This window comes from Bos mutus, chromosome X (genome assembly GCF_027580195.1).
Source record: "Bos mutus isolate GX-2022 chromosome X, NWIPB_WYAK_1.1, whole genome shotgun sequence".
Lineage (NCBI taxonomy): Eukaryota > Metazoa > Chordata > Mammalia > Artiodactyla > Bovidae > Bos > Bos mutus.
In genome coordinates this window covers 106,823,763-106,851,695 of record NC_091646.1, presented here as the reverse complement: position 1 = coordinate 106,851,695, position 27,933 = coordinate 106,823,763, and the positions used below count along the sequence as shown (strand labels likewise).

At 34.7% G+C, this 27,933-nt stretch overlaps 1 protein-coding gene across 3 annotated transcripts in view; it reads left to right on the top strand.

Annotated features, from left to right (window-relative positions):
* Window positions 1–27,547, top strand: part of RBM41 (RNA binding motif protein 41) — a 75,470-nt gene extending 47,923 nt beyond the window's left edge. For all 3 annotated transcript variants that reach the window (XM_070366442.1, XM_070366441.1, XM_070366443.1), the window contains 3 exons: window positions 17,704–17,851; window positions 20,327–20,507; window positions 26,832–27,547. In XM_070366442.1, the coding sequence (XP_070222543.1) occupies window positions 17,704–17,851; window positions 20,327–20,493 (315 nt within the window). In that variant the 3' untranslated portion in view covers window positions 20,494–20,507; window positions 26,832–27,547. The remainder of the gene's footprint in view (window positions 1–17,703; window positions 17,852–20,326; window positions 20,508–26,831) is intronic.
* The last annotated feature ends 386 nt before the right edge of the window (window positions 27,548–27,933 follow it).

Genomic DNA, 27,933 nt, shown 5'->3' with positions numbered 1-27,933 from the left:
TAATGGTGAAAGCCTAGGTGTTTTCCCCTTTGATCAGAAACAATACAAGTATGTCCCCTCTTTCAATTTCTTTTCATCTCTGTATTGGAAATTCTAGCTAGTGCAAAAAGAGAAGGAAAGGAAATTAAAAAGCACACAGATTGGGAAGGAAAAAATAAAACTATCTTTGTTAACAGGTGACATGTATGTCTTTGTAGAAAATTCCAATCTATCAACAAGAACATGAAACAATTACTGGAACTAAGGAGTATGTGAAAGTTGGAGGATATAAGATTTGTATTTGAAAAATCAATTGCTTTCCTGTATACCAAGAAATGAACCATTAAAATTGAAATAAAAAGCACAACACCCTTTATAATACCACCACAAAATAGTGAAATACTAAGGTACAAATCTAACAAAATATGTGTAGGATCTATATGCAGAAAAATATAAAACCCTGGTGAAAAATTAAAGACATAAATAAATGCAGAGATATCCTCTGTTCATAGATGGGAAGACACAGTCCCAAAAAAAATCCCCAGCAAGCTATTATGTGGATATAGACACACTAATTCTAAGTTTATATGGGAAGAGAAAATATCCAGAATGCTCAACACAATATTGAAGAAGACAAAGTTGAAAGACTGATGTTACCTAACTTTAAGACTAACTACAATCAAGTAATTTGATGCTGGTTGAAAACAAAAGAAATTGAGTAAAATAAAGACTCCAGAAATAAACTTTCACAAATATAGTGAACTGATCTTTGATAAGGGAGCAAAGGCAACTCAATGGAGAAAGGATAATTCTTTCAACAAATTTTGTTAGAACAACTGGATATCCACATGCAAAAAAAGAATCTAGACACAGATTTTACATTCTTCAAAAAATTAACTCAGACTAGATTATAGATTTAAATGTAAAACATAATATTATGAATCTTCTAGAAGAAAACAGAAAATTTAAGTGACATTGTGTTTGGTGATGTATTTATAGGTATAACACCAAAAGGATGATTTATGAAACAAAAAAATTGATAAATCCTACTTTATTAAAATTATAAACTTTGCTATATGAAAGATGGTTTTAAGAGAATCAAAAGACAAGCCACAGACTGGAAGAAAATATTTCAAAACACATGTCTCATAAATTATTTATATCCAAAATACAACAAAGAACTCCTAACACTCACCAGTAGTAAAACAAACTACCCAATTTATAAATGAGCAAAGGAACAGATACCTCACCAGAGAAGTTATATACGTGTCAAATCGGCATATGAAAAGGAGCTCATCATCATTTGTCACCTGGAAATTGCAAAATAGAATAATAATGAGATGCAGAATGGCTAAAATTGACAATACCAAATACTATTGAGGATGCTAAACAACAGGAACTTTTATCCATTGCTCTTATGCAAAATGGCACAACCTCTTTGGAAGATAGTTTGGCAGTATCTTACCAAGTTAAACATGCTTTGCCATACAATCCAGTAATGAAGTTCCTAGTTATTTACTCAATTGATTTAAAAACTTTCATACAAAAACCAGCATGTGACTGTTAACAGCAGTTTTATTCATAATTACCAGAAAATGGAAGCAATCAAGGTGTCCTTAAGTAGATGAGTGGATACATTCATCTGTGCTACATCTATACAGTGGGATATAATTCAGCAATAAAAAGAAATAATCTGCCAAGTCACAAAAAGACAGAGGGACTATAAATGCTTATTAATAAGTGAAGGAAGCCAGTTTGAAAAGACTACATATTGTATGATTTCAATTATATGACATTCTGAAAAACACAAGACTGTAGGAACAGTAAACAATGGTTGTCAGGACTTCAGGAGGAGTGGAGAAGAGAGGAATGGGTGAACACAGAGGATTTTTAGGGCAGTATAAGTTTTCTGTATGATAGTATAATAGTGGATGTGAGGAATGCATTTGTCAAAGTCCATGAAACTGTACAGCATAAAGAAGGACCCTTAATATAAATATTTTTTAAAAAATCATTTAGGAGATTGAGTAACCCCTGGAAAGAATGCAGACTGTGACGAGAATTTAACTATTACAAATATATAACACAACCTCAATGAAGGAATGGGAGAAAAGATGCTGAACATCTTGTAGTGCAAGAAAGTAAGCAGGTGCTCAAAATAATGTAAAAATATTGTTGGGGATATGTCAAAGGCACACAGGAGCCAACTGAGAGTTTCCAATAACTAAAGATAGAACAATTTGTACAACAAACTGAGTAAATTAATATTGGATTATAACCCAAAGTATAGAATATCTGTGAGTCAATACTGATAATAAAATCATTGAGTGAATCAATAAATGAGGGAGAGGAGACAAATATCACATGAAGAAGAATTGGAAGCAACCTAGATGTCCATTGGCAGATGAATGAATAAGAAAGTTGTGGTATATATACGCAATGGAATATTACTGAGCTATTAAAAAGAATGCATTTTACTCAGTTCTAATAATGTAGATGAAACTGGAGCCTATTATACAAAGTGAAAGAAAAGCACCAATACAGTATATTAACATATATAGAATTTAGAAAGATGGTAACAATAACCCTATGTGCAAGAGAGCAAAAGAGACAGAGATATAAAGAACAGACTTTTGGACTCTATGGGAGAAGGCGAGGGTGAGATGATTTGAGAGACTAGCATTGAAACATGTATATTACCATATGTGAATCAGATCCAAGTTTGATCACCAAGTTGGATCACCAGTCCAAGTTTGATGCATGAAGCAGGGCATTCAAAGCCGATGCACTGGGACAACCCAGAGGGATGGGATGGGGAGGGAGGTAGGAGGGAGGAGGAGGGCTCGGGATGGATGGACACATGTACACCAGTGGCTGATTCATGTCAATGTATGTCAAAAACCACCACAAAATTGTAATTACCCTCCAATTAAAACTAATTAATTAAAAAATAGTTTATGTACTAGCAGATTCTCTGCCTCAAGGAAAGGAAGCATAACTCCCAACCACTTAATTTTGAGCTACTCTTAGTGACTTCTTTCCAAAGAGTGCAGTATGGAAATACAGGAAAAAAAAATCATGTTACAGTGTAGAAACCTAACAAACATTGCCTCAGTCAGGCAATCAAAGCAAAGGTCAGTCATAAATCATGTTGATAGTATGTATGCTTGATATAATGTGATCAGAGTTGCTTCTTTTTCCCTATAATCTTCCTTCTAGTAATCCATAACCACAATATAACCATGAGAAAACAGCAGAAAAATTCTAGTAGTAGAACATCCTATAAAATATCTGACCAGTACTCCTCAAAAATGCCAAGATCATTAAAAACAAGAAAAGTTTGAGAAACTGCCATAGCAAAGAGGAGGCTAAAGACATAGGAAAACTAAATGTACTATGATATCCTGGATGGAGTCCTGGAACACAAAAAGGATGTTAGAGGAAAACTAAGGAAATCTAAATCTAAATGGACTTTATTGTTTTGTGTTTTTTGGCTTTTGTTTTTGTTTTTTTTTTTTTGGAGTATAATTGCTTTACAATGTTGTGTTGGTTTCTGCTATACAACATGAATCATCTGTAAGTACATATATATCCTATTCCTGTTGAGCTTCCCTCCTACCCCAAACCCCATCCCACCCTTCTAGGTCATCACAGAACACTGGCTGAGCTTCCTGTGTTATACAGCAGCTTCCCACTAGCTATCTGGTAGTGTATATAATGGCAACCCACTCCAGTACTCTTCCCTGGAAAATCCCATGGCTGGAGGAGCCTGGAGGGCTACAGTCCATGAGGTCACTAAGAGTCGGACACGACTGAGCTACTTCACTTTCACTTTTCACTTTGATACATTGGAGAAGGAAATGGCAACCAACTCCAGTGTTCTTGCCTGGAGAATCCCAGGGACGGGGGAGCCTGGTGGACTGCCGTCTATGGGGTCGCACAGAGTCGGGCACGACTGAGGCGACTTAACAGCAGCAGCAGCAGCAGCAGTGTATATATGTCAATCCAACTCTCCCAATTCATCTTACCTTCCCCTTCCTCTGCTGTGTCCACATGTCCATTCTCTACATCTGTATCTCTATTCCTGCCCTGCAAATAAGCTCATCTGTACCATCTTTCTAGATTCCATACATATACATTAATATACAGTATTTGTTTTTCTCTTTCTGACTTACTCTATATCACAGCCTCTAGGTCCATCCACATCACTACAAATGACCCAGTTTCATTCCTTTTTATCGCTAAGTACCACATTTCTATCCATTTATCTGTCAATGGGCATTTAGGTTGCCTTCATGTCCTGGCTATTGTAAATAGTGCTGCAGTGAACATTGAGGGTACATGTGTCTTTTTGCATTATAGTTTTCTCAGGGTATATGCCCAGTAGTGGGATTCCTGGATCATATGGTAGTTCTGTTTTCTGTTGTTTAGGGAACCTCCATACTGTTCTCTGTAGTGTTTGTATCAATTTACATTCCTACCAACAGTGCAAGAGGGTTCCCTTTTCTCCACACCCTCTCCAGCATTTATTGTTTGTAGATTTTTTTGATGATCATTCTGATCAGTGTGAGGTGATATATCACTGTAGTTTTGATTTACATGTCTCTAATAATGAGTGATGTTGAGCATCAAACAACTAGCAGGATAGGAACCCATTATCAGACAGGCTGCCTAAAGTCATACTAAGCTCATAGACACCCTAAAGCACACCACCTGACATGGCCCTGCCCACCAGAGGGACAAGATCCAACCTTCACCCACCAGAACAAAGGCACCAGTTCCCTACCACCACCAGAAAGCCTACCCAAACCACTGGACCAACCTCACCCACTTGGGGCAGACACCAGAAGCAAGAGGAACTATGACCCTGCAGCCTGTGGAAAGGAGACCCCAAACACAGTAAGTTAAACAAAATGAGGAGACAGAGAAATATGTTGCAGACAAAGGAGCAAGGTAAAAACCCACAAGATCAAATAAATGAAGAGTAAATAGGCAATCTACCTGAAAAAGAATTTAGAATAATGATAGTAAAGGTGATCCAAAATATTGGAAATAGAATGGAGAAAGTACAAGAAATATTTAACAAGGACCTAGAAGAATTAAAGAACAAACAATGATAAACAATACAATAACTGAAATTAAAAATACACTAGAAGGAATCAGTAGCAGATAGAGGAAGATCAAATAAGTGAGCTGGAAGATAGAATGGTAGAAATAATTGCCAAGGAACAGAATAAAGAAAAAAGAATGAAAAGAATTGAAGACAGTCTCAGAGAAGTCTGGGACAACATTAAATGCAGCAACATTTGAATTATAGAGGTCCCAGAAGAAGAAAGAGAAAGAGTCTGATAAAATATTTGGAGAGATTATAGTCAAAAACTCCCTAATATGAGAAAGGAAATAGTCAATCAAATCCAGGAAGCACAGAGAGTCCCAAACAGGACTTTAGTTAATAATAATACACTAATATTGATTTATTTATTTTAAGAAATGTACTGTAATAATGTAAGATGTTAATTATAAGAGAAACTGGGTGTGGGGTGTATGGGAATTCTTTGTACTATCCCCTCAATTTTTCTATAAGTCTAAAACTTTTAAAAATAAAGTCTATTTTTTAAAAATTTAAACAGGTAGATGCAGAAGAACGCGTGCAGTATAACACCATTTATATAAAGTTAAAAAAATATAAAACAATAATTGCAGAGGAATACCAGGAAGAGTTTCATCCTCTATTATCACTTGAAGTTTCTGTTTTTCCCTTTCACAGAAATATTTATCTTGTTTTTGAGCCTAGTTTTGTCTTTGTGTGTATCTTTGTATATATGAATATGTATGTATGTTGTAGATATATACATACATACATAACCATGTATACTGTATGTATATATGCATGCTTATATGTATATTTTGGAGCAGAGAAGATGCATCTATGCAAGAAGTGACCAAGCCATCTTGACCAGATGTCCTCTTGATTTTTTAAAAATGTTCATGTCAAAGGCAATAATTTTAGTATGGATCTTTCCTACTTGGTGAGAAACTTGCAATGTTTCACATACCTCTTCCTTTCTATGGTTATTTAATTTAATGATGCTTTTATAATGAGTATTTCAGAGCCAAAACTAGATCACCTGAAATTACTTAAGTGAACCACAAGTCAGTTATTCTATTCCCTTGCCTTTAAGAGTATAGTTAAATGCTAAATATGTGAATATCCAGCTTGTAAAGGGTTTGAGACATAGTCTACTGCTTATTGCAGTGTTCAACATATTTACTCATATGTTTCAGTGGATAAGTCATTTAAGCTGGTTCTGTTTTCTAGCTCTTTGCTTTTGCTGCTCCTATCTGAATTTTTTCTCAAGTTTTTTTAAGTTATAAAATAAGTAACTTATGCATCTCTTTCTCCTCCAGTGTAGTAAAATACATGTAACCTGAGATCTACCTTTAACAGTATTTCAAGTGTATATTATAGTATGTAAACTATAGGCATAATGTTTTTTACAGCATATCTCTAGAACTTTTTCATCTTGCATGACTAAACTTTATACCCACTGAACAGCAACTCGCCATTTCCTCATCCTCTCAAGTTCTGGCAACTACTATTCTATTTTCTGTTTCAGTGAGTTTAACTACAATAGATACCATATAAAGTAAAATTATGCAGTACTTTTTCTTCTGTGACTGGCTTATTTCAGCACAGTGCCCTCAAAGCTCATCTACGTCATAGCATATTACAAGATTTCCTTCCTTTTTTCTAGCCAAATCATATTCCATTGTATGTATATGCCACATTTGATGTTGTTGTTTTAATTCATTCATCTGTGATGGACATTTAGGTTGCTTCCACCTCTTGGCTATTGTGAACAGTGCTGCAATAAACACGTGAGTTCAGATTTTCAAAATTCTGATTGTAATTATTTTGGATAAATAACTGGAAGTGGGATTCTTAAATCATATGGTAGTTCTATTTTTAATTCTTTGAGGAACCTCCATACTGTTCTGTATAGCAGCTGCACCATTTTCCATTCCTACCAAAAGTGCACAAAGATTCAATTTCTCTACATCCTCATCAACACTTATTTTATGTGTGTGTTCTTTGAAGAAATGCCTATTTATGTCATTTCCCCATTTTTTCAGTTTATTTGTCTTTTTGCTATGGAGTTTTTGTAGTTAATTATATATTTTCGATACTAACCTCTAATCAGATATATGGTTTCCAAATATTTTCTCCTATTCTGTAGGTTGCCTTTTCACTTTAGATTGTTTTCCTTTGCTGTGCAGAAGTGTTTTAGTGATATAATCCCACTTTACCTTTGCTTTTGTTACCTGTGCTTCTGCTGTAATATCTAAGAAATCATTGCCAAGGCCAGTATCATGAGGTTTTCCCCCTATGCGATCTTCTAGAAGTTTTAGAGTTTCAGGCCTTATGTTTAAATCTTTAATCTAATTTGAGCTGATTTTTGTGATGATATAAATGAGGCCAGTTTTATACTTTTGCATGTGGATATCAACTTTTCCCAACACTATTGGTCAAAGGGACTATCCTTTCCCCATTGTGTATTCTTGCCCCACCCCCCTGCCATTAATCAGTTGACTGTATACGTGTGAATTTATTTCTGGGCTTTATATTCTCTTCTATTAGTCTACATGTCTATCTTTATGCCAGTATCATACTGTTTTGATCACTGTAGATTTGTAACATACTTTGAAATTAAGAAATGTGAGGCCTCCCCAGTTTTGTTCTTTTTTCTCAAGATTGCTTGGCTATTTAGGGTTCCCATCTCATTCCTTATGAATCTTAGGGTTGTTTTTGTATTTCTACAAAAAATGTCATTGGGATTTTTATAGGAATTACATTAAATCTGTAAACTAATTTGTATAGTATGTATATTCAACAATTTATTCTTCCAGTCCATGAACATGAGACATTTTTTCATTTATTTGTGTTGTCTTTAATCTCTTTGAGCAGTGTGTTGTGGTTTTCAGTATATAAGTCCTTCACTTCCTTGGTTAAGTTTTTTCTTTTTAATTGAAGTATGTTTGACATTATAAAAAAGCTGAGCATATTTAATGTATGCATTTTGTTGGGTTTGAAGGTACATATACACAATCACCAATACAATGCCCTAAACTTGACCGTCACCTCCAGAAATTTCCTCCCTCCAGTTTTTCTTTTGATAAGAACATTTAACATAAGATCTATCCTTTTAACAAAATTTTAATTATCAAATACAGTATTGTTAACTATCTATGCTATGCTATAGATCTATAGGATTTATTCATGTTGCATATGTAAAACTATATACCCTTTGATGAACACTTCCTCAGTTACCCCTCTTCCTAGCCCCTGATAAGCATGATTCTCCTCTCTGCTTCTATGAGTTTGACTACTTTCGATTCCTGATATAAGTAGGATCATGTAGTATTTTTTCTTCTGTTTCTGGTTGATTTCACTTAGCAGGTCTTCCAAGTTCACCTACGTTGCAGCAAATGACAAGATTTTTTCATTTTTAAGGCTAGATAATATCCTTTTGTATTTATACACCGTATTTCCTTTATCCCTTCATCTCTCAATGGACATTTAGATTGTTCCCATGTCTTTGCTTTTGTGAACAATGCTACGGTGAATATGGGAATGCAGATTTTTCTTCCAGATTTTTATTCCAGTCCTTTTAGATATATAGCCAAAAGTGGGATTGCTGGATTATATGAGTTCTAGTTTACATTTTTTAATGATCTTCCAACTGTTTTCCATTGTGGTTGTAACAGCTTGAACATTCCCACCAACAGTGCATAAGGGATAAAATTTCTCCACATCCTCACCAGCACATCTTCTTTTTTTTGCTTTTGAGTTTCAGGAGTCCCTTATATATTTTGGGCTTCCCACCTGGTGCTATTGGTAAAGAACCTGCCTGCAAATGCAGAAGAGACATGGATTAGATGTTAACCCTTTATTAGATATATGATTTGTAAATACTTTCTCCCATTTTGTAGGTCACCTTTTAAATTTACTGATTGTTTTCTTTGCTACGAATATGGGTTTGAGTTAATGACACTTGCCTGTGTTTGCTTTTGTTCACTGTGCTTTTGATATCATATCTAAATTATTGCCAAGGCCAATGGTCAAGAAGATTTTTCTGTTTGCTTCTAGGAGTTTTAGAGTGTCACATCTTATTTTCAAGTATTTAATATTTTGAGTTGGGTTTTGTGTATGGTATAAGAGAAGCATCTAATTTCATTTTTTGTCCTGGATATCCAGTTTTCCAAACACCATTTATTAAAGAGATTGTTTTTTCCCCATGTGTATTTTTGCCCTCCTTGTCTAAGACCAGCTTACCATAAATGTGTGGTTAATTTCTAGGCCCTCTATTCCAGTTCATTGGTCAATATGTACTTTTTTATGCCAGTACCTTACTGTTTTGATTACTGTAGTTTGAAATCAGGATATATAACACATACTACTTTGTTCTTCTTCCTCAAGATTGCTTTGTCTATTCATGGTCTCTGTGGTTCATATGAATTTTAGGATATTTTTTATTTACATAAAAACCATCATTGGTATTTTGATAAGAATTGCATTGAATCTGTAGATTGCTTTGATTAGTATCACATTTTGACAGTATTAATATTTCCAGTCTTTGAGTATGGGATGTCTTTCCATTTATTTCTCTATTAATTTCTTTTTATATTTTTTTTTTTACTAAAATATAGTTAATTTACAATGTTGTGTTAGTTTCTGGTGTACAGCAAAGTGATTCAGTTTTATATATATATATATAAAACAACTTTTATATTTATATTATATATATATATAATTTTTAGATTATTTTCCATTATAGTTTGTTGCAAGATATCAAATATAGTTTCCTGTGCTGTATAGTAGGGTCTTGTTGTTTATCTTTTTTATATATAGTAGTTTCTACCTGCTAATCCCAAACTCCTAGTTTATCCTTCCTCCCTGCCTTTCCTCTTTGATAACCATAAGTTTGTTTTCTATGTCTGTGAGTCTATTTTTGTTTTGTGATTTGTATCATATTTTAGATTCCACATGTAAGTGATATCATATGATATTTTTCTTTCTCTATCTGACCTACTTCACCTGCTATGACAATCTCTTGTTCCATCCATGTTGCCACAAATGGTATTATCTCATTTTTTATGGCTGAGTAGTATTCCATTCGGAGGAGCCTGTTAGGCTGCAATCCATGGGGTCACTAAGAGTCGGACACGACTGAGCGACTTCACTTTTCACTTTCATGCATTGGAGAAGGAAATGGCAGCCCACTCCAGTGTTCTTGCCTGGAGAATCCCAGGGATGGGGGAGCCTGATGGGCTGCCGTCTATGGGGTCGCACAGAGTCGGACATGACTGAAGTGACTTAGCATAGCATAGTATTCCATTGTATATATTAATATATACCACATCTTCTTCCCATTCATCTGTTGATGGATATTTAGTTTGCTTCCATATCTTGGCTATTATATATAGTACTACTATGAGCATTGAGGTGCATGTATCTTTTTGAATTAGTTTTTTCCAGATATATGCCCAAGAGTGGGATTGCTGGATCATATGGCAACTCTACTTTTAGTTTTTTAAGGAACCTCTGTAATGTTCTTCATATACACCAATTTACATTCCCACCAACAGTGTAAGAGGATTTTCTTTTCTCTACATACTCCAGCATTTATTATTTGTAGACTTTTTGTTGAAGGTCATCCTGACCAGTGACATAATACCATATTGTAGTTTTGATTTGCATTTCTTTAATTAGCAGTGTTGAACATCTTTTCATGTGCTCATTGGCTATCCATATGTCTTCTTTGGTGAAGATCTTCTTTACTTAGATCTTCTGCCCACTTTTTGATTGGGTTGTTTGTTTTTTTGTTATTGAGTTTTATGAGCTGTATGTATATTTTTTAAATTAACCCTTTGTCGGTCACATCTTTTGCAAATATTTTCTCCCAGTATGTAGGTTGTCTTTTAGTTTTGTTTATGGTTTCCCTTGCTGTACAAAAGCCTATAAGTTTGATTAGGTTCCATTTGTTTATTTTTGCTTGTATTTCTATTGCCTTCAGAGACTGACCTAAGAAAACATTGGCACATTTTATGCCAGAGAATGTTTGCCTATGTTCTCTTCTAGGAGTTTTACGGTGTCCTGTCTTATATGTAAATCTTAAAGCCATTTTGAGTTTTTTGTGTGTATGGTGTGAGGGGGTGTTCTAACTTTATTGATTTATATGTGGCTGTCCAACTTTCCCAACACCACTTGCTGAAGAGACTGTCTTTTCTCCATTGTATAGCTTGCCTCCTTTATTGAAGATTAATTGACTATAGGTGTGTGGGTTTATTTCTGGACTCTCTATTCTATTCTGTTGATCTATATGTATGTTTTTGTGCCAGTACCACTCTTTTGATTACTGTAGCTTTGTAATTGTCTGAAGTCTTGGAGAGTTATGCCTTCTGCTTTGTTCTTTATCTTCAGGATTATTTTGCCAATTCTGGGTCTTTTTTGGTTCATCATAAGTATTAGACTTATTTGTTCTAGTCTGTGAAAAATGTCATGGGTAATTTGATAGGGATGCATTAAACCTGTAGATTGCTTTGGGTAGTATGGCCATTTTAACCATATTAATTTTTCCAATCCAAGAATATGGTGTATCTTCCCATTTCTTAAAATCATCTTCTTTTATCAGTGTTTACAGTTTTCAGCATATAAGTCTTTCATTTCCTTGGTCAAATTTAATTCCAAAGTATTTGATTTTTATGCAGTCTTAAAAGGATTTTTTTTTCTATTTTCCCTTTCTGATATGTTTATTGTAAAGAAAGGAACAGGTTTCTGTAAGTTAATCTTGTATCCTGCTACTTTGCTGAATTTGCTTATTGGTTCTTATATCCTGCTAATTTGCTGAATTTGCTTAGGAGATTTTGTGTGGAGTCTTTCAGTTCAGTTCAGTTCAGTCACTCAGTTGTTTCCGACTCTTTGCAACCCCATGAACCACAGTACGCCAGGCCTCCCTGTCCATCACCAGCTCCCAGAGTTCACCCAAACCCATGTCCATTGAGTCAATGATGCCATCCAACCATCTCATCCTCTGTCGTTTTCAAATGAGTCAGCTCTTCTCATCAGGTGGCCTAAGTATTGGAGTTTCAGCTTCAACATCAGTCCTACCAATGAACACCCATGACTGATCTCCTTTAGGATGGACTGGTTGGATCTCATTGCAGTCCAAGGGACTCTCAAGGGTCTTCTCCAACACCACAGTTCAAAAGCATCAATTCTTCAGCGCTCAGTTTTCTTTGTAGTCCAACTCTCAAATTCATACATGACTACTGGAAAAACCATAGCCTTGACTAGACGGACCTTTGTTGGCAAAGTAATATCTCTGCTTTTTAATATGCTGTCTAGGTTGGTCATAACTTTCCTTCCAAGGAGTAAGTTTCTTTCAATTTCATGGCTGCAGTCACCATCTGCAGTGATTTTTGAGCCCAGAAAAATAAAGTCAGCCACTGTTTCCACTGTTTCCCCATCTATTTGCCATGAAGTGATGGGACCGGATGCCATGATCTTAGTTTTCTGAATGTTGAGCTTTAAGGCAACTTTTTCACTCTCCTCTTTCACTTTCATCAAGAGGCTCTTTAGTTCTGCTTTACTGTCTGCTATAAGGGTGAAGTCTTTAGGGTTTTCTATATATAGTATAATGTCATCTGTATATAATGGCAAATTTACCTCTTCTGTTCCATTTTTGGATACCTTTTATTTTTCTTGTTTTATTGCTATGGCTAGAATACTATGTTGAATAGAAATGGTAATAGTGGGCATCATTGTCTTGCTCCAGATTTTAATAGGTAGGCTTTCAGCTTTTCACTATTGAGCAATGGCTGGGGGTTTGTCATAAATAGCTTTTACAGTAAGTCCCCTACATGCGAACCTTCAAGTTGCAAACTCTCAAAGATGTGAAAGTGTGTATCATCAATGTCAGGTGGGAGTGAAATTGTAACCTGCCCTCCATCTCCTATTTCTGATGATCCTTCAGCTCTGCCATCTCCTAGCTCCTCTCCCTCCTCTAGTCAGTAACTCTTCTTGCCTGTTCACTCAATGCCAGCCCCTATATGCCAGCTGTTGTACTGTACTACTGTACTTTTCAAGGTACTGTATTATAATATTAAAGATATCTTCTTTATTTTTTCTGCTTGTTTTTTATGCATTATTTGTGTGAAAAGTATTGTAAACCTATTACAATACAGTACTATATAGCCAGTTGTGTTAAGCTGGGTACCTGGGATAACTTTGTTGGACTTATGAACAAATTGAACTTATAATTGTGCTCTTGGAACGGATTATGTAGGTGACTTACTGTATTATGTTGAGATATGTTCTCTCTAGACCCACTTTGATAAAGAGTTTTTTATCATGAATGGATGCTGAATTTTATCAAATGCTTTTCTGTATATATTGAGATGATTATGTGAGTTTTATCTTTTCTTATGTTGATGTGATGTATCACACTGAATGATTTACATATGTTGAACCATCCTTATGACCCTGGGATAAATCCTACTTGATCATGGTGTATGATCTTTTTTTATGTGTTGTTGGATTTGTTTTGCTAATATTTGGTTGAGGATTTTTTGCATCTGTATTCATGAAAGTGAAAGAAAGAAAGTGAAGTCATTCAGTCATGTCCAGCTCTTTGTGACCCCATGGGCTGTAGCCTACCAGGCTCCTCTGTCCATGGGATTTTCCAGGCAATAGTCCTGGAGTGGATTGCCATTTCCTTCTCCAGGGGATCTTCCCAACCCAGGGATTGAACCTGGGTCTCCTGCACTGTAGACAGACGGTTTACCGTCTGAGCCACCAGGGAAGCCACCAGGAAGTATTCATCAAAGATGAATGTAATTTTCTTTTTTGGTAGTGTTTTTGTCTAGATTTGGTATCAGAGTAATAGTGGCTTCATAGAATGACTTTGGTAGTATTCCTTCCTCTTCAATCTTTTGGAAGAGTTTGAGAAGAATCAATATAAGTTCTTCTTTGTATGTTTGGTAGAATTCCCCAGTGAAGACATCCAGTCCTGAACTTCTGTTTGCAGGGAGGTTTTTTGTTGTTGTTGTTTTTTAATTACAGATTCTATTTCACTTGTAGTGATTGATGTGTTCAAACTATCTATTTTTGATTCAGTTTTGGTGGGCTGTATGTTTCTAGAAACTTATCCATTTCTTCTAGGTTGTCCAGTTTGTTAGCAAATAATTGTTCATAGTATTCTTGTGTGTTTTTTTTTTTTTTTGCATTTCTGCAATATCAGTTGTTATTTCTCCTTATTTAATTGGGGCCTTCTCTCTTACTGAGCATGGCCAGAGGTTTGTCAATTTTGTTTACCTTTTCAGTTCTTGTTTTCATTCATTTTTTTCTATTTTTATCTTTATTTTATTAATTTCCTCCCTGATTTTTATTATTTACTTCCTTCTGTTGACTTTAGATTGTTCTTTTTCTAATTCTTTTAGGTGGTAGTTTAGGTTGTTTATTTGATTTTTTTCTTTTTTTTTTTTTTGAGGAAAACGTTTATCACTATGAAGTTCCCTCTTTGGACTACCTTTTCTGCAACTGGTTGAGTTTTCATTGTCATTTGTCTCAAGATATTTTTTAATTTTCTCTTTGATTACACTGTTAACCTATTAGTTTCTTTAGTAGCATGTTGTTATGTTTCTATGTTATCTTTTTTCCTAATTTCTCTTTCTGTGGCTGATTTCTAGTTTCATGCTATTGTAGTCAAAAAGATGCTTGAAATAATCCCTGGCCTCTTAAATTTCTTGAGGCCTATTTTGTGTCCTAGTTTGTGGTCTATCATAGAGAATGTTTTATGTGCACTTGAAAAGGATGTGTATTCTGGGTTTATTTTTAATTTAATGTCCTGAAAATAACAATTAAGTCTAGCTGTTCTATTGTGTCATTTAGTATCTCTGTCGCCTTACTGATTTTCTGTCTGGAAGATCTGTCCATTGATGTCTATTGAAATGATTTGTGATTTTTATCCTTCATTCTATTAATGTGCTATATGATATTGATTGATTTTCATATGTTGAACCATCCTTTCACCCAGGGATAAATCACATTTGGCCATGATCCTTTTAATATGCTTTTAAATTCAGTTTACTACTTTTCTGTTAAGAATTTTTACATGTGTATTCATCACGGATATTAGCCTTTAGTTTTCATTTCTTATAATATCTTTTTCTGTTTTGGGTGATGTTAATGCTGGCCTGATAAAATTAGTTTGGAAGTGTTCCTGCCTCTTCAAGTTTTTGGAAGCATTTTAGGAGGATTGGTATTAATTCTTTAAATATTTGGTAGAATTCACCTGTGAAGCCATCTGGTCTTGGGCTTTTCTTTGTTGGGAGATTTTTAATTACTGAATAATTTTATTGCTAGTTATAAGTCTATTCAGATTTTCTGTTTCTTCATGATTTCATCTTGGTAGGTTTATGTTTCTAGGAATTTATCATTTTCTCTAGATTATCCAATTTGTTGGCATATAATTGTCAGAGTAGTCTCTCATAATCCTTTTTTATTTCTGTGGCATCAATTGTAAAGTCTCCTCTTTTATTCTGAATTTTATTTGAGTCTTCTCTTTTTTCTTAGCCTAGCTAAAAGTAGTCAATTTTGTTGATCTTTTTAAAAAACAGCTCTTAGTTTGGTTGATTTTTTTCTATTATTTTCCTAATCTCTATGTCAATTATTTCTGTGTAAACTTTATTATTTCTGTCCAATAACTTTGAGCTTAGTTTGTTTTTTTTTTCTAGCTCCTTAAAATGCAAAGTAGTATGAGAGCTTTCCCCTTGTTTAATGTAGGCATTTAATGCTATAAACTTCCTTTTTAGTATTGACCTAGTTGCATTCCATAAATTTTGGTATGTTGTGGTTTCATATTCCTTTGTATCAAGGTATTTTCTAATTTACCTTTTGATTTCTTTTTTGACCCATTGGTTTTTCTAGATTATGTTGTTTAGTTTCCACATATTTGTGAATTTTCTAGTTTTTCTTTTGCTACTGAAAGTGAGGTATTGAAATCTCCTAGTAGTATTGTGTTGCTGCTTATACCCCCCTTCAGTTTTCTCAATGTTTGCTCATATATTTAAGTGCTCTGATGTTGTGTGCATATATATTTATAGTCATTATGTCTACCCTTTTATCATTATATAATGTCCTTTTTCATCTCTTTTGAAAGTTTTTGACTTCAAGTCTATTTTATCTTGATTAAACATGGCCAACCTTATTCTTTTTTGGTTGCAATTTGCGTGGAATTTCTCTTTTTATCCTTTCTTTTCCAGCCTGTGTATGGCCTTAAATCTAAAGTGAGTTTCTTGTAGACAGCACTTAGTCACATTTTGTTTTGTGTTTGTTTAACCACTCTATGTCTTTGACTAGGGAGTTTAATCCATTTATATGTAAAGTAATTATTGACAGAGAGGATTTACTATTGCCATTTATTAGTGGTTTTCTGTTTTATAGCCCTTATTGCTAATTTTTTGGTAGTGAATTGCCTTTTTCCTTTCTCATTTTGTGTGCCTTCTATAGGTATTTTAACTATGATTACAAAGGTACTTACTTAAAACACCTTGTAATAATCTATTTTAAGCCAATGAGAACTAAAGTTCCATCACATTTAAGAGCTCTTTTTGTTTATTTTCTTGAATGTTTCTTTTTAAAAAAGCATTTCATTCCTAATAGATGAAATATTTTCTCTTCTTTCTCTGAGGATATTAGTGATGGCTCTTTGAAGTTATTTTTTTTTTTTCTCCTTGCATAGTTTCTGTTTTCTCCCACTTGCTTTTATTTATTTTTTGTTCTGTCTTTTTCACATTAGTTGCTTTTTTCAGATGCCTGATAATTTCTGCTCATATTTATGAGTAGGAGCCAAAAACGGATTGGAAGCTCTGATCAAATGAGTGATCCTTATTGAATTTAAGTTTCACTTAAAGTCATCTGGCTCATTCATTTGTTGGAGAAATTCCCCATTCTAAATCAGCATTTTTAGACCTTTCCTCTTGGGGCTGATTAGATTTCCCAGAAAAGACTTCAGAACTCTCACTTGGGGAGGGTACCACCAGCATTGTAGGAGCCAAATGAAGGAAAATGTTTTGGATATCCTCATCATTCAGAATGCATCATTTCTCTTAAAGCCTAGTTTTCAGGAACAGTATTCACATCCTCAATGGTGTCTAACATTCCCCATGTTCAGAGAATGAACCTTCAGTATACAGCAGGATTGGGAGTGGTCTTTACCCAGTAGCATTTTGTAGGGGAGGGTGTTTAAAGATATAATCTAATCTTTTAAAGAACTTTTAACATAACCACTTTATCTTAACTCCAGCTCTTTATATCCATTTCCAGAGACACTAGAATATATCAGTTCCTAAAACGTTTCAGGATTCTTAGATGTAGATTGGGTTAGTTCTTGGTTTCCCCCACTGCTGATTTAAGATTCAGCTTTCTCAAGTATGCTTGTTCAGTTATTTTACAGCTTCCAGAATATTGTTGCTATTGCCTCATTTCCTTGTTCTTCCTTACTTTTTTAAAAAGTCCCTATAGTTTTAAAGGTTTTTGGAGGGATTGAAATTAGATGCATGTATTCAATCCACCACCTTTATCTGAAACTAAGTCCTTCCACAATGAAATAGTTTCCTTATCTCTCTAATGTGATATTTCTGTTGATCCTTGGTTTGTATTAGGTGTTATACCTGAAGAACCTTAGCCCTCGGGTGACTGAAAGAGATCTTGTCTCATTATTCGCTCGGTTCCAGGAAAAGAAAGGACCTCCAATTCAATTCCGAATGATGACTGGACGAATGAGGGGGCAGGCTTTTATCACTTTTCCCAGTAAGTAGCTTCATCTGGATAATTACTCAGTTATGGCTGAGTCACTAATAAGTTCATTAGCAACTACATATGCCCTCTCTAATTTAAATATAGCCCACAAAAGAAGCATATCAGAGGAAGGAAAGAGAACTTAGGAAAACATGTTCTTTTTTTTTTTTCTATTCTCCCTTCTGTGTTTCCTCTCCTTCTTTGACAGTGCACCACCACCTTACACCATTGTTCTCTCTTTTCCCCAATTTGGCACTTCCTACTCACTGTATCAAAATTTACTTTCCCTCTGCTGAAAGTAATATTTCTAGTCCAAGTTATAATTACATCGATTATTAATATATTGGTATTCTTATCAGAACACTCATAGTTGCATTATGCCTTATTCCTTTAGGAGTAAGACTGCAAGCTATTGTGATATTATGCTATATTATGCTAATTAATTAGTAATTCATAATTAACTAGTGGGTGATATATTGTTTAACTGTTGTTTGCATCCTAATACATGACTTCAGTATCCTAAACCATAGGGAAGAATAATACAGGCATGTCTCAGGGATACGGCAGATTCAATTCCAGACCACTGCAATAAGGTGAATTATCTCAATAAAGTGAGTTGCATGAATTTTTTGTTTTCCTAGTACATATAATGGAGAAGGCAATGGCACCCCACTCCAGTACTCTTGCCTGGAAAATCCCATGGACGAAGGAGCCTGGTAGGCTGCAGTCCATGGGGTCTCGAAGAGTCGGACACGACTGAGTGACTTCACTTTCACTTTTCACTTTCATGCATTGGAGAAGGAAATGGCAACCCACTCCAGTATTCTTGCCTGGAGAATCCCAGGGATGGGGGAGCCTGGTGGGCTGCCATCTATGGGGTCGCACAGAGTTGGACACAACTGAAGTGACTTAGCAGTAGCGGTACATATAAAAGTTATATTTACACTATCGGAGGCAGATTATCACCATAGACTGGAAGAAAGGGTGCATGCATGCATGCACTGTCACTCAGTTGTGTCTGACTCTTTGTGACCCCATGGACTGTAGCCCACCAGGCTCCTCTCTCCATGGAATTTTCCAGGCAAGAATACTGGAATGGGTTGCCATTTCCTCCTCCATGGGATCTTCCCAATGCAGGGATCAAACCCACGTCTCCTGGATCTCCTGCAGGCAGATTCTTTACCTCTGAGCCACCTGAGAAGCCTTGTGTTTATACTATACTGTAGTATATTAAGTGAGCAGTAGTATTTAGTCCAAAAAACAATGTACATATCTTGATTTAAAAATACTTTCTTAGTAAAAAATACTATCATCTAACAGTTCAGGGTTGCTAAAACCCTTCAATTTGGAAAGAACACATTATCTGCAAAGCATAATAAAACAAAGTGTAATTAAACAAGTTGTATCTCTATAGGAATTCCAGTTTCTATGACAGACCAGACTATCTTTCTTTTTTGGTGGAGGCTAGGTAGGAACTGTGCCTTTTATTATCCCTAAACTATCATAATTTATATACTGCATAGTAATGTATTTAAAGGCAAGTGCTTTTGCACATGAGCAATGCCAAATTCCCCTACAGTCTTCTTATACAGCATTGTACCATCTTTCCTATCTCATTGAACGTTTTTGTATCCTCAGCTCTAGTGATTTTCAGTCTTTTCAAGTGTAAGAACCCTTTTAAACTTAAAATATTATTTCATGTACCCCCCCACCTAATATGATCCATTAGTTGAAAATATATATAATAAAAAGGCTTTATACACTAAGTACTTTTAAATAAATAGCTGTTTTACTAGTTATGAATACATTTGAAAATTTGTAGAGCATACATATAAGACATAAATTGGTTCAATCTAAAACCATTGCTTGTCTACTTAGGATCTGACAGACTCTGGGCGATAAGTCCATTCCTTCCTAATTTCCCACATCTAGACTCTGAGACCCATAAATTAAATCCTCCTGCTATACCCTATATACTCTTACACCTCAAGCTTCCATATGCCTACAGGGATTCTTAAACTTATCCAAGTGAGGGCTCTGAAAACCACTGTCTAATCAAAAGGAAAAGTATTAATAGGAAAATGTCCCCAGTACCATAATAACTTCTTTCTGTGTTTTCTATTTTGAAAATTATTTCATTCTCTTAGCACCTATAATGTGTTATCTAAGATACAGGTTTGTGTATTATTAGATGTAGCTTAGCCCTCTTTAGCACACTGTCTGTATCCTTGTTTTGTTTTGTTTTACCTATATCCTTGAATTAGGAGATACTCAAGCATCCTTTTAAAGATTCTATTGTAATTATTCTTAGCTATTTAATCTTGCTGAGTTATACAAATTTGGGATTGTGGAAAACACAATAAACTCAAATAACTACATGACCTTATAGCCTACATTGTACTCCAAGGCAAAACAACATAAACTAGACTTGGAATAAAATTGAATTATTAAGCCATACATAAACTGGTGGTTTTCTTTCTCTTTTAGATACAGAAATAGCATGGCAAGCGTTGCGTCTAGTAAATGGATATAAGCTACGTGGGAAAATATTGGTGATAGAATTTGGAAAGAACAAAAAGCAACGGCCAGATCTCCAGGCTGCTTCTCTAATATCATCTACTACAGATAATACTACTGAAATCAGTGGCAGTTAGAAGATACAAAAACTGTGAGTCCCAGGAGGTCTTTTTACATCAGAATTTAGGATCTAGGTTTTGTGTATAGAGAGCAGTTTGTTTGGAATTGAAGAAGAGAAACTGAGGGAAAGAAAGCAAAATTAAGACAATCCCTTTCAGCTTTTGGAAAGAATTGGCAGAATACACTTTCTATAATCAAAGATTATCTAGGATAGACAATATAATGAGTATAGAGGGTTGGTTATAAAGAGTATCATTTTCTCAGGATAAATTACAGTAGATTTCTTCCAAGGATTTTTTAAATCATTGTAATTTATATGAGGTCTTATATATTTGTCCCTAGAGATGACATTCTTTCTAAGACTGCCTCCTATATATATATAAAACTAAAAAAACTAAGTAAATGTTGAAATATTTATATCTAGAGCCCACTTGTCCCTAATTTTATTCACCTAGTAAATAAGTGACCAGGGGCCTAAACGTCAGCAAATGCTGTTGAATTAGACCTTCAGCAGTAACAGTAGGTAGTTTTCATAGGTTACTCAGAAAATATTTAATGCACACTCCCTATTAAGTTATCAGTATCTTCAAAAAGCTGTTCATTTTTTCTAATGAAAGAATTTAGATCAAAACATTAATGTTCTCACAATTATTTACACTAGCTACCATTGAATAATGATTGAATTCAAAGCAATAAGCATTGAATCATTGTCAGTACATGTTAGGAATTAAATATATGAATTTTAGAAGAGGAACATACTAGCAAAGAATACCAAAGGAGGGTAGAAAGAAAGAGCTTTCTAGAAGAGAGGCAGCCAGCCCCAAGTCCCCCAGTTGTTTGTTTATAGTTGCTGGAGAATAGAAAAATGACATGATATGGAGGAAGTAGTATAAACTTTGGAATCAGACCTGTTTGAACTCCACAGCCATATTTAACCACTCTATGACTTTGGCAAGTCATTAAATCTGAGCCTCAATTTTTTTCATCTGTAAAAATGAGGATAGTAATATTACTTCATTGGATTGTGATAATTAAATTTGATCGTATCCAGGATGAAGATCAGAAAGAAAAAAGAATGAAAACATAACAGAGTATACAACCATTAAGCACTCTAATGTACTTATAATGGGAATGTCAGAGAAAGAAAGGAGCAGAAAAAGATATTCCAATACATAATGGCTGTAAACACCCCAAATTTGATAAGAAACTATCTACACATCCAAGAGATCTCAATGAATCCCAAGTAAAATAAACAAGAAATCCACAAACACACCACAATAAGAATGCTAAAACCCAAAGATGAAACTTTTGAAAGCAAAATGAGATAGATGAAGCATCATTTACAAGGAAACTTCAATAACAGATAAGTTCTCATCAGAAACAAAGGAGGTGGTAGTGGGAAAATTTACTCAGAGTGTTGAAATGAAAAAGAACTGTCAACATAGATTCCCTATTCAATAAAACTGTTTATCAAGAATGAAGATGAAATGAAGACACTCCCACACAGTCAAAAACTGGGAGAAAATGTTGCTGTCAGACCTGACTAGCAGGAAATATCAAAAGAAGTTCTTCAGGTAGAAAGCAGGTGACCTCAGACAGTAATTTGAATCTACACATACAAAAAATTAGCACTGGTAAAGGTAATTGTGTAATTAGATAGTCAAAATACATTTTTCTTTCTTAATTGATTTTAAAAGCTATTTTATCAAGCAATATATATGTAATTGCATTATTAGATCTATTACATATAAAACTAATATATTTACCAATAGCAAGACAAAGGTAGAAACAAAGCTGTATTGAATTAATGACTCCAGGTGATAACTCAAATCCATAGGAACAAGTGAAAGTAACAAGAAATAGGAAATAAGAAGGTTAATATAAAAAAGCTATAAATAATATACTTGCTCTTTCTTCTGTCAGCTTCTTTAAAAGACATAAAATTATACTAAGTAATAATTATAATGACATATTACTGGGTTTATAACATGTAGAGATAACACTACTAACAATAATATCACAAAAATAAGAAAAGGAATAGGTTTACATAGGAATAAGGTTTTTATATCTCATTGGAATTTAGTTAGTATATAGCTGAAGCCAGTTAAGACGTGTATGGTAAACCCTAGAGCAACCACTAACAAAATAGCTAAAAATATTTAGTAAAAATATTAAATACACTTAAATGTCTTATTAGAAAATGTCTAATGCAAAAGAAAGTAAAAAGAGGAATGGAGAAATAAAAACTTGAGACATAAGTATGAATGGATTAAACAATCTAGTCAAAAGGCAGAGATCATCAAATGGGAAAAACAAACAAGACTTACCTCTATGCTATTTATTGTAGTCACACTTTAGATTCAAAGATACAGATTGAAGGTTAAAGGATATAAATATCAGGCAAATGGCAAGTATTAGAAAGCTGGAGTGGCTATACTATTCAGATCAGATCAGTCGCTCAGTCGTGTCCAACTCTTTGCGACCCCATGAATCGCAGCACGCCAGGCCTCCCTGTCCATCACCAACTCCTGGAGTTCACTGAGATTCATATCCATCGAGTCAGTGATGCCATCCAGCCATCTCATCTTCTGTCGTCCCCTTCTCCTCTTGCCCCCAATCCCTCCCAGCATCAGAGTCTTTTCCAATGGGTCAACTCTTTGCATGAGGTGGCCGAAGTACTGGAGTTTCAGCTTTAGCATCATTCCTTCCAAAGAAATCCCAGGGCTGATCTCCTTCAGAATGGACTGGTTGGATCTCCCTGCAGTCCAAGGGACTCTCAAGAGTCTTCTCCAACACGACAGTTCAAAAGCATCAATTCTTCGGTGCTCAGCCTTCTTCACAGTCCAACTCTCACATCCATACGTGAACACAGGAAAAACGATAGCCTTGACTAGACGAAGCTTTGTTGACAAAGTAATGTCTCTGCTTTTGAATATGCTATCTAGGTTGGTCATAACTTTCCTTCCAAGGAGTAAGCATCTTTTAATTTCATGGCTGCAGTCACCATCTGCAGTCATTTTGGAGCCCAGAGAAATAAAGTCTGACACTGTTTCCACTGTTTCCCCATCTATTTCCCATGAAGTGATGGGACTGGATGCCATGATCTTCGTTTTCTGAATGTTGAGCTTTAAGCCAACTTTTTCACTCTCCACTTTCACTTTCATCAAGAGGCTTTTTAGATCCTCTTCACTTTCTGCCATAAGGGTGGTGTCATCTGCATATCTGAGGTTATTGATATTTCTTCCGGCAATCTTGATTCCAGCTGTGTTTCTTCCAGCCCAGCGTTTCTCATAATGTACTCCGCATATAAGTTAAATAAACAGGGTGACAATATGCAGCCTTGACGAATTCCTTTTCCTATTTGGAACCAGTCTGTTGTTCCATGTCCAGTTCTAACTGTTGCTTCCTGACCTGCATACAAATTTCTCAAGAGGCAGATCAGGTGGTCTGGTATTCCCATCTCTTGAAGAATTTTCCACAGTTTATTGTGATCCACACAGTCAAAGGCTTTGGCATAGTCAATAAAGCAGAAATAGATGCTTTTCTGGAACTCTCTTGCTTTTTCCATGATCCAGCGGATGTTGGCAATCTGATCTCTGGTTCCTCTGCCTTTTCTAAAACCAGCTTGAACATCAGGAAGTTCACGGTTCACATATTGCTGAAGCCTGGCTTGGAGAATTTTGAGCATTACTTTACTAGCGTGTGAGATGAGTGCAATTGTGTGGTAGTTTGAGCATTCTTTGGCATTGCCTTTCTTTGGGATTGGAATGAAAACTGACCTTTTCCAGTCCTGTGGCCACTGCTGAGTTTTCCAAATTTGCCGGCATATTGAGTGCAGCACTTTCACAGCATCATCTTTCAGGATTTGGAATAGCTCAACTGGAATTCCATCACCTCCACTAGCTTTGCTTGTAGTGATGCTTTCTAAGGCCCACTTGACTTCACATTCCAGGATGTCTGGCTCTAGGTCAGTGATCATACCATCGTGATCTAAAGTCTATTTAAAATGAGCTTTAAAGCAAAAAAAAATTGCTGTAGATAGTGACATCTATTATAAACACATATGCATCTAACAACAGAGTACCAAAATACATGGATCAAAAACTGAAATGAATGGAGAAATATAAAAGTATACAACAAAAAGTCGGGGAATAAGTATCCCATTTTCATTAAGAACTAGACAGAATTATGAACAAAGGAATAGAAGACTTGAATAATGCTATAAATCAACTAAACCTTAAAGATACTTATAGAACACTTCACCTAACAAGAGCAAAACACACATTCTTCTCAAATACACATGAAACATCTCCAGGATAGACCATATCACATTTTGTTGTTGTTGAGTCACTCATTCTTGCCCAACTCTTTGCAACCCCATGGACTATAGCACACCAGGCATCCCTGTCTTTGACTATCTCCCAGATTTTGCTCAAATACATGTCCATTGAGTCAGTGACACCATCCAACCATCTCATCCTCTGTCACCCACTTCTCTTCCTGCCCTCAATCTTTCCCAACATCAGGGTCTTTTCAAATGAGTTGCCTCTTCACATCAGGTGGCCAAAGTATTGGAGCTTCAGCTTCAGCTTCAGCATCAGTTCGTCCAATGAATATTCAGGGTTGAATTCCTTTAGGATTGACTGATTTGATCTCCTTGTAGTCCAAGGGGCTCGCAAGAGTCTTCTCCAGCACCACAGTTTGAGAGCATCTGTTCTTCAGCACTCAGCCTTCTTTATGGTCCAGCTCTCACATCCATACATGACTACTGGAAAAATCATAGCTGTATCACATACCATTAATCAAATCATGGTCAATTAAAGTGTATCAAACTATGCAAAGTTTGTTCTCTGACCACATAGAATGAAACTTCTGTTAGAAATCAATAACAGAAAGTCAGGAGACACAAATAGAAATTAGATACATTTTTAAATGACCAATATGTCAAAGAAGGAGTTACAAGGTTAATTTGAGATGAGTGAAAATGAACATACAACATCCCAAAACTTATGGGATGCACCTAAAGCAATGCTTACAGAAAATTTTATAAGTGTAAATGCTTGTAATTAAAAAGAAGAAATATCACATATCAATAACCTCACTTTGTACATTAAGACACTGGACAAAGAGAAGAAAACTAACTAGAAAAAGCAGAAGGAAGGAAATATGAAAGATTAGATAAGTAAATGGCATAGAGAATAAAAAGTTAATGAAACCCGAAGTTGGCTCTATGTAAAGACCAACAAAATTGAAAAAAAAAAAAGACTCAAATTGCTAGGATCAGAAATGAAGGAGGGAAACATTACTACAAATCTTATAGAAATTTAAAGAAAATTATGAAGGAACATCATGAACAATTTTATGCCAATAGATTAGATAACTTATTTGTAATGAACACATTCCTAGAAAGACACAAATTACTGAAACCAATTGTTGAGAAAGGGAGAACAAAGAAACTCTGAAAATACCTATAATAAGAGGTTAATTAAAACTTTTTAAATACCCAAAAAGAAAAGCATAAACATAAATGGATTATCAGATTAATTATCACAAACATTAAAGAAGAATTAATACAAATTCTTCAAAAATTCTTCCAAAAAGTAGAAGAGGAGGGAACATATCTGGTAAATATGCTATAATATGAAAGGATGCTGAAAACATGCTAAATGAAAGCAACTATTCCAAAAGACTGTATATTATATGATTCCAAATATATAGTGACAGAAAGTAGATTAGTGGTTGCTTAGGGCTGGGGCAATAGCTGAAGTGTATAGGGTTTCTTTAGAACTTGATGAAAATGTTCTAAAATTGATTGTGATGATGATTGTACAACTTGTTTATTATAGTACAAACCATGAATTATATACTTTAAATGGGTGAATTTTATGATATCCAAATTATATTTTAATAAAGTCACACACACTGAAATAGTGGGTACAACCTAAATGTCTGTCAGTGTGAGAATGGATAAATTATGATGCATCCATTTGGTGGAATACTGTACAGCCATTAAAATAATGGAGGTATATCTATTAATGCATTCTGATCTGTATAGTGTCTAGGATTTTGTAATAAGTTAAAAAGTAATATATATGTATATGTGAATACTTTTTTTTATAAACAAAAGCATTTGTATATATATGATATATGTATATATAGATATTTCTGAATAAACTTAGGAAAAACCTGGAAAATATACATACCAAATTGTAAAACTTTTAGAGATGTGATTGGATAGACTGAAAAGGGACTTTTGCTTTATAAAATTTTTAAAGTGTGATTTGGGCTGATTTTTACTTTTTTCAGTTTTTTAATAAAGAAAAATTTAATACTCTGCCAATGATTTGCATTTCAGAATATTTGTCAGGCCTGCTCTGAGGATATCATCTAACTATACTCAGGAAAAACATCTATTCCTTTGATAAACTGCTCACTTTGGATTAACTCTAATTTTAAATATAGTTTAAAGGACAAGAAGTAAGTTATCCTGGTATAACCTTTTGCACATGTTACCTAGGAGCATACTTCTAAGGTGGACTTTTCAGAAGAAACTTCTTCCTGTTGTATAAAATCTCACCTCTGCCCTTTACTAGACCTACAGACCATTAACAATAAGGGAAAATAAAAACAGAGAATGTCCCTCAACTGGTGTGTAGATAAACTGTGGTATACCCATACAAGGGAATCCTACTCAGCAATAAAAACTATGATGAGCTATATGATACATGCAACAGCTTGGATAGAGTTCACATGCATTTTGCTAAGTAAAAGAGCCAAACTCAAAAGGCTACTTACTGTTAGATTCCATTTATATAACATTCTGAAAAGGACAAAACTATGGAACAGAACAAGTTAGTGGATGACGGGTTAAAAATAAGAGAGTAGCACAAGGAATTTATTTAATAATGGAAATTTTCTGTATCTTGATTATAATTACATGAGTGTATGCATTTGTGATAACTCCTAGAATTGTACACCAGAATGGTAACTCCTAGAATTGTACACCAGAATGGATGAATTTTACTGTATGTAAATGTTTAAATAAATGTAACTTTTAATGGAGGAAAGAAAGTTTCTTAAAGTCATTTCCATAAAATATTCCTATTCTGTTGTCTTTGGATTACTATTGATAACTTAAAGCCACTTGACTACTATTCCTTATTTTCTGCCTACAGGTCAGCAGAAATCATTTAAAAAATCTATATACACATAAACACAGTAACCCACCATAAAAAAAAATCAAAGGTCAAACTGGAAAATAATTTGCCACATACAGGAGCTAATTTCTTCAATATAGAATTCATATAGTTTTCTTAGTATACTTAAGTCAGTAATCCAATTAAAAAGTGGGTAAACAAAAAGAAAATTTATAGAGAAACAAATATAAATGATAAACTTAGAAAATTTAGAATGTTCAGAGTATTAATACAAATTAGGACAATTAGCTCTCTTTTTTG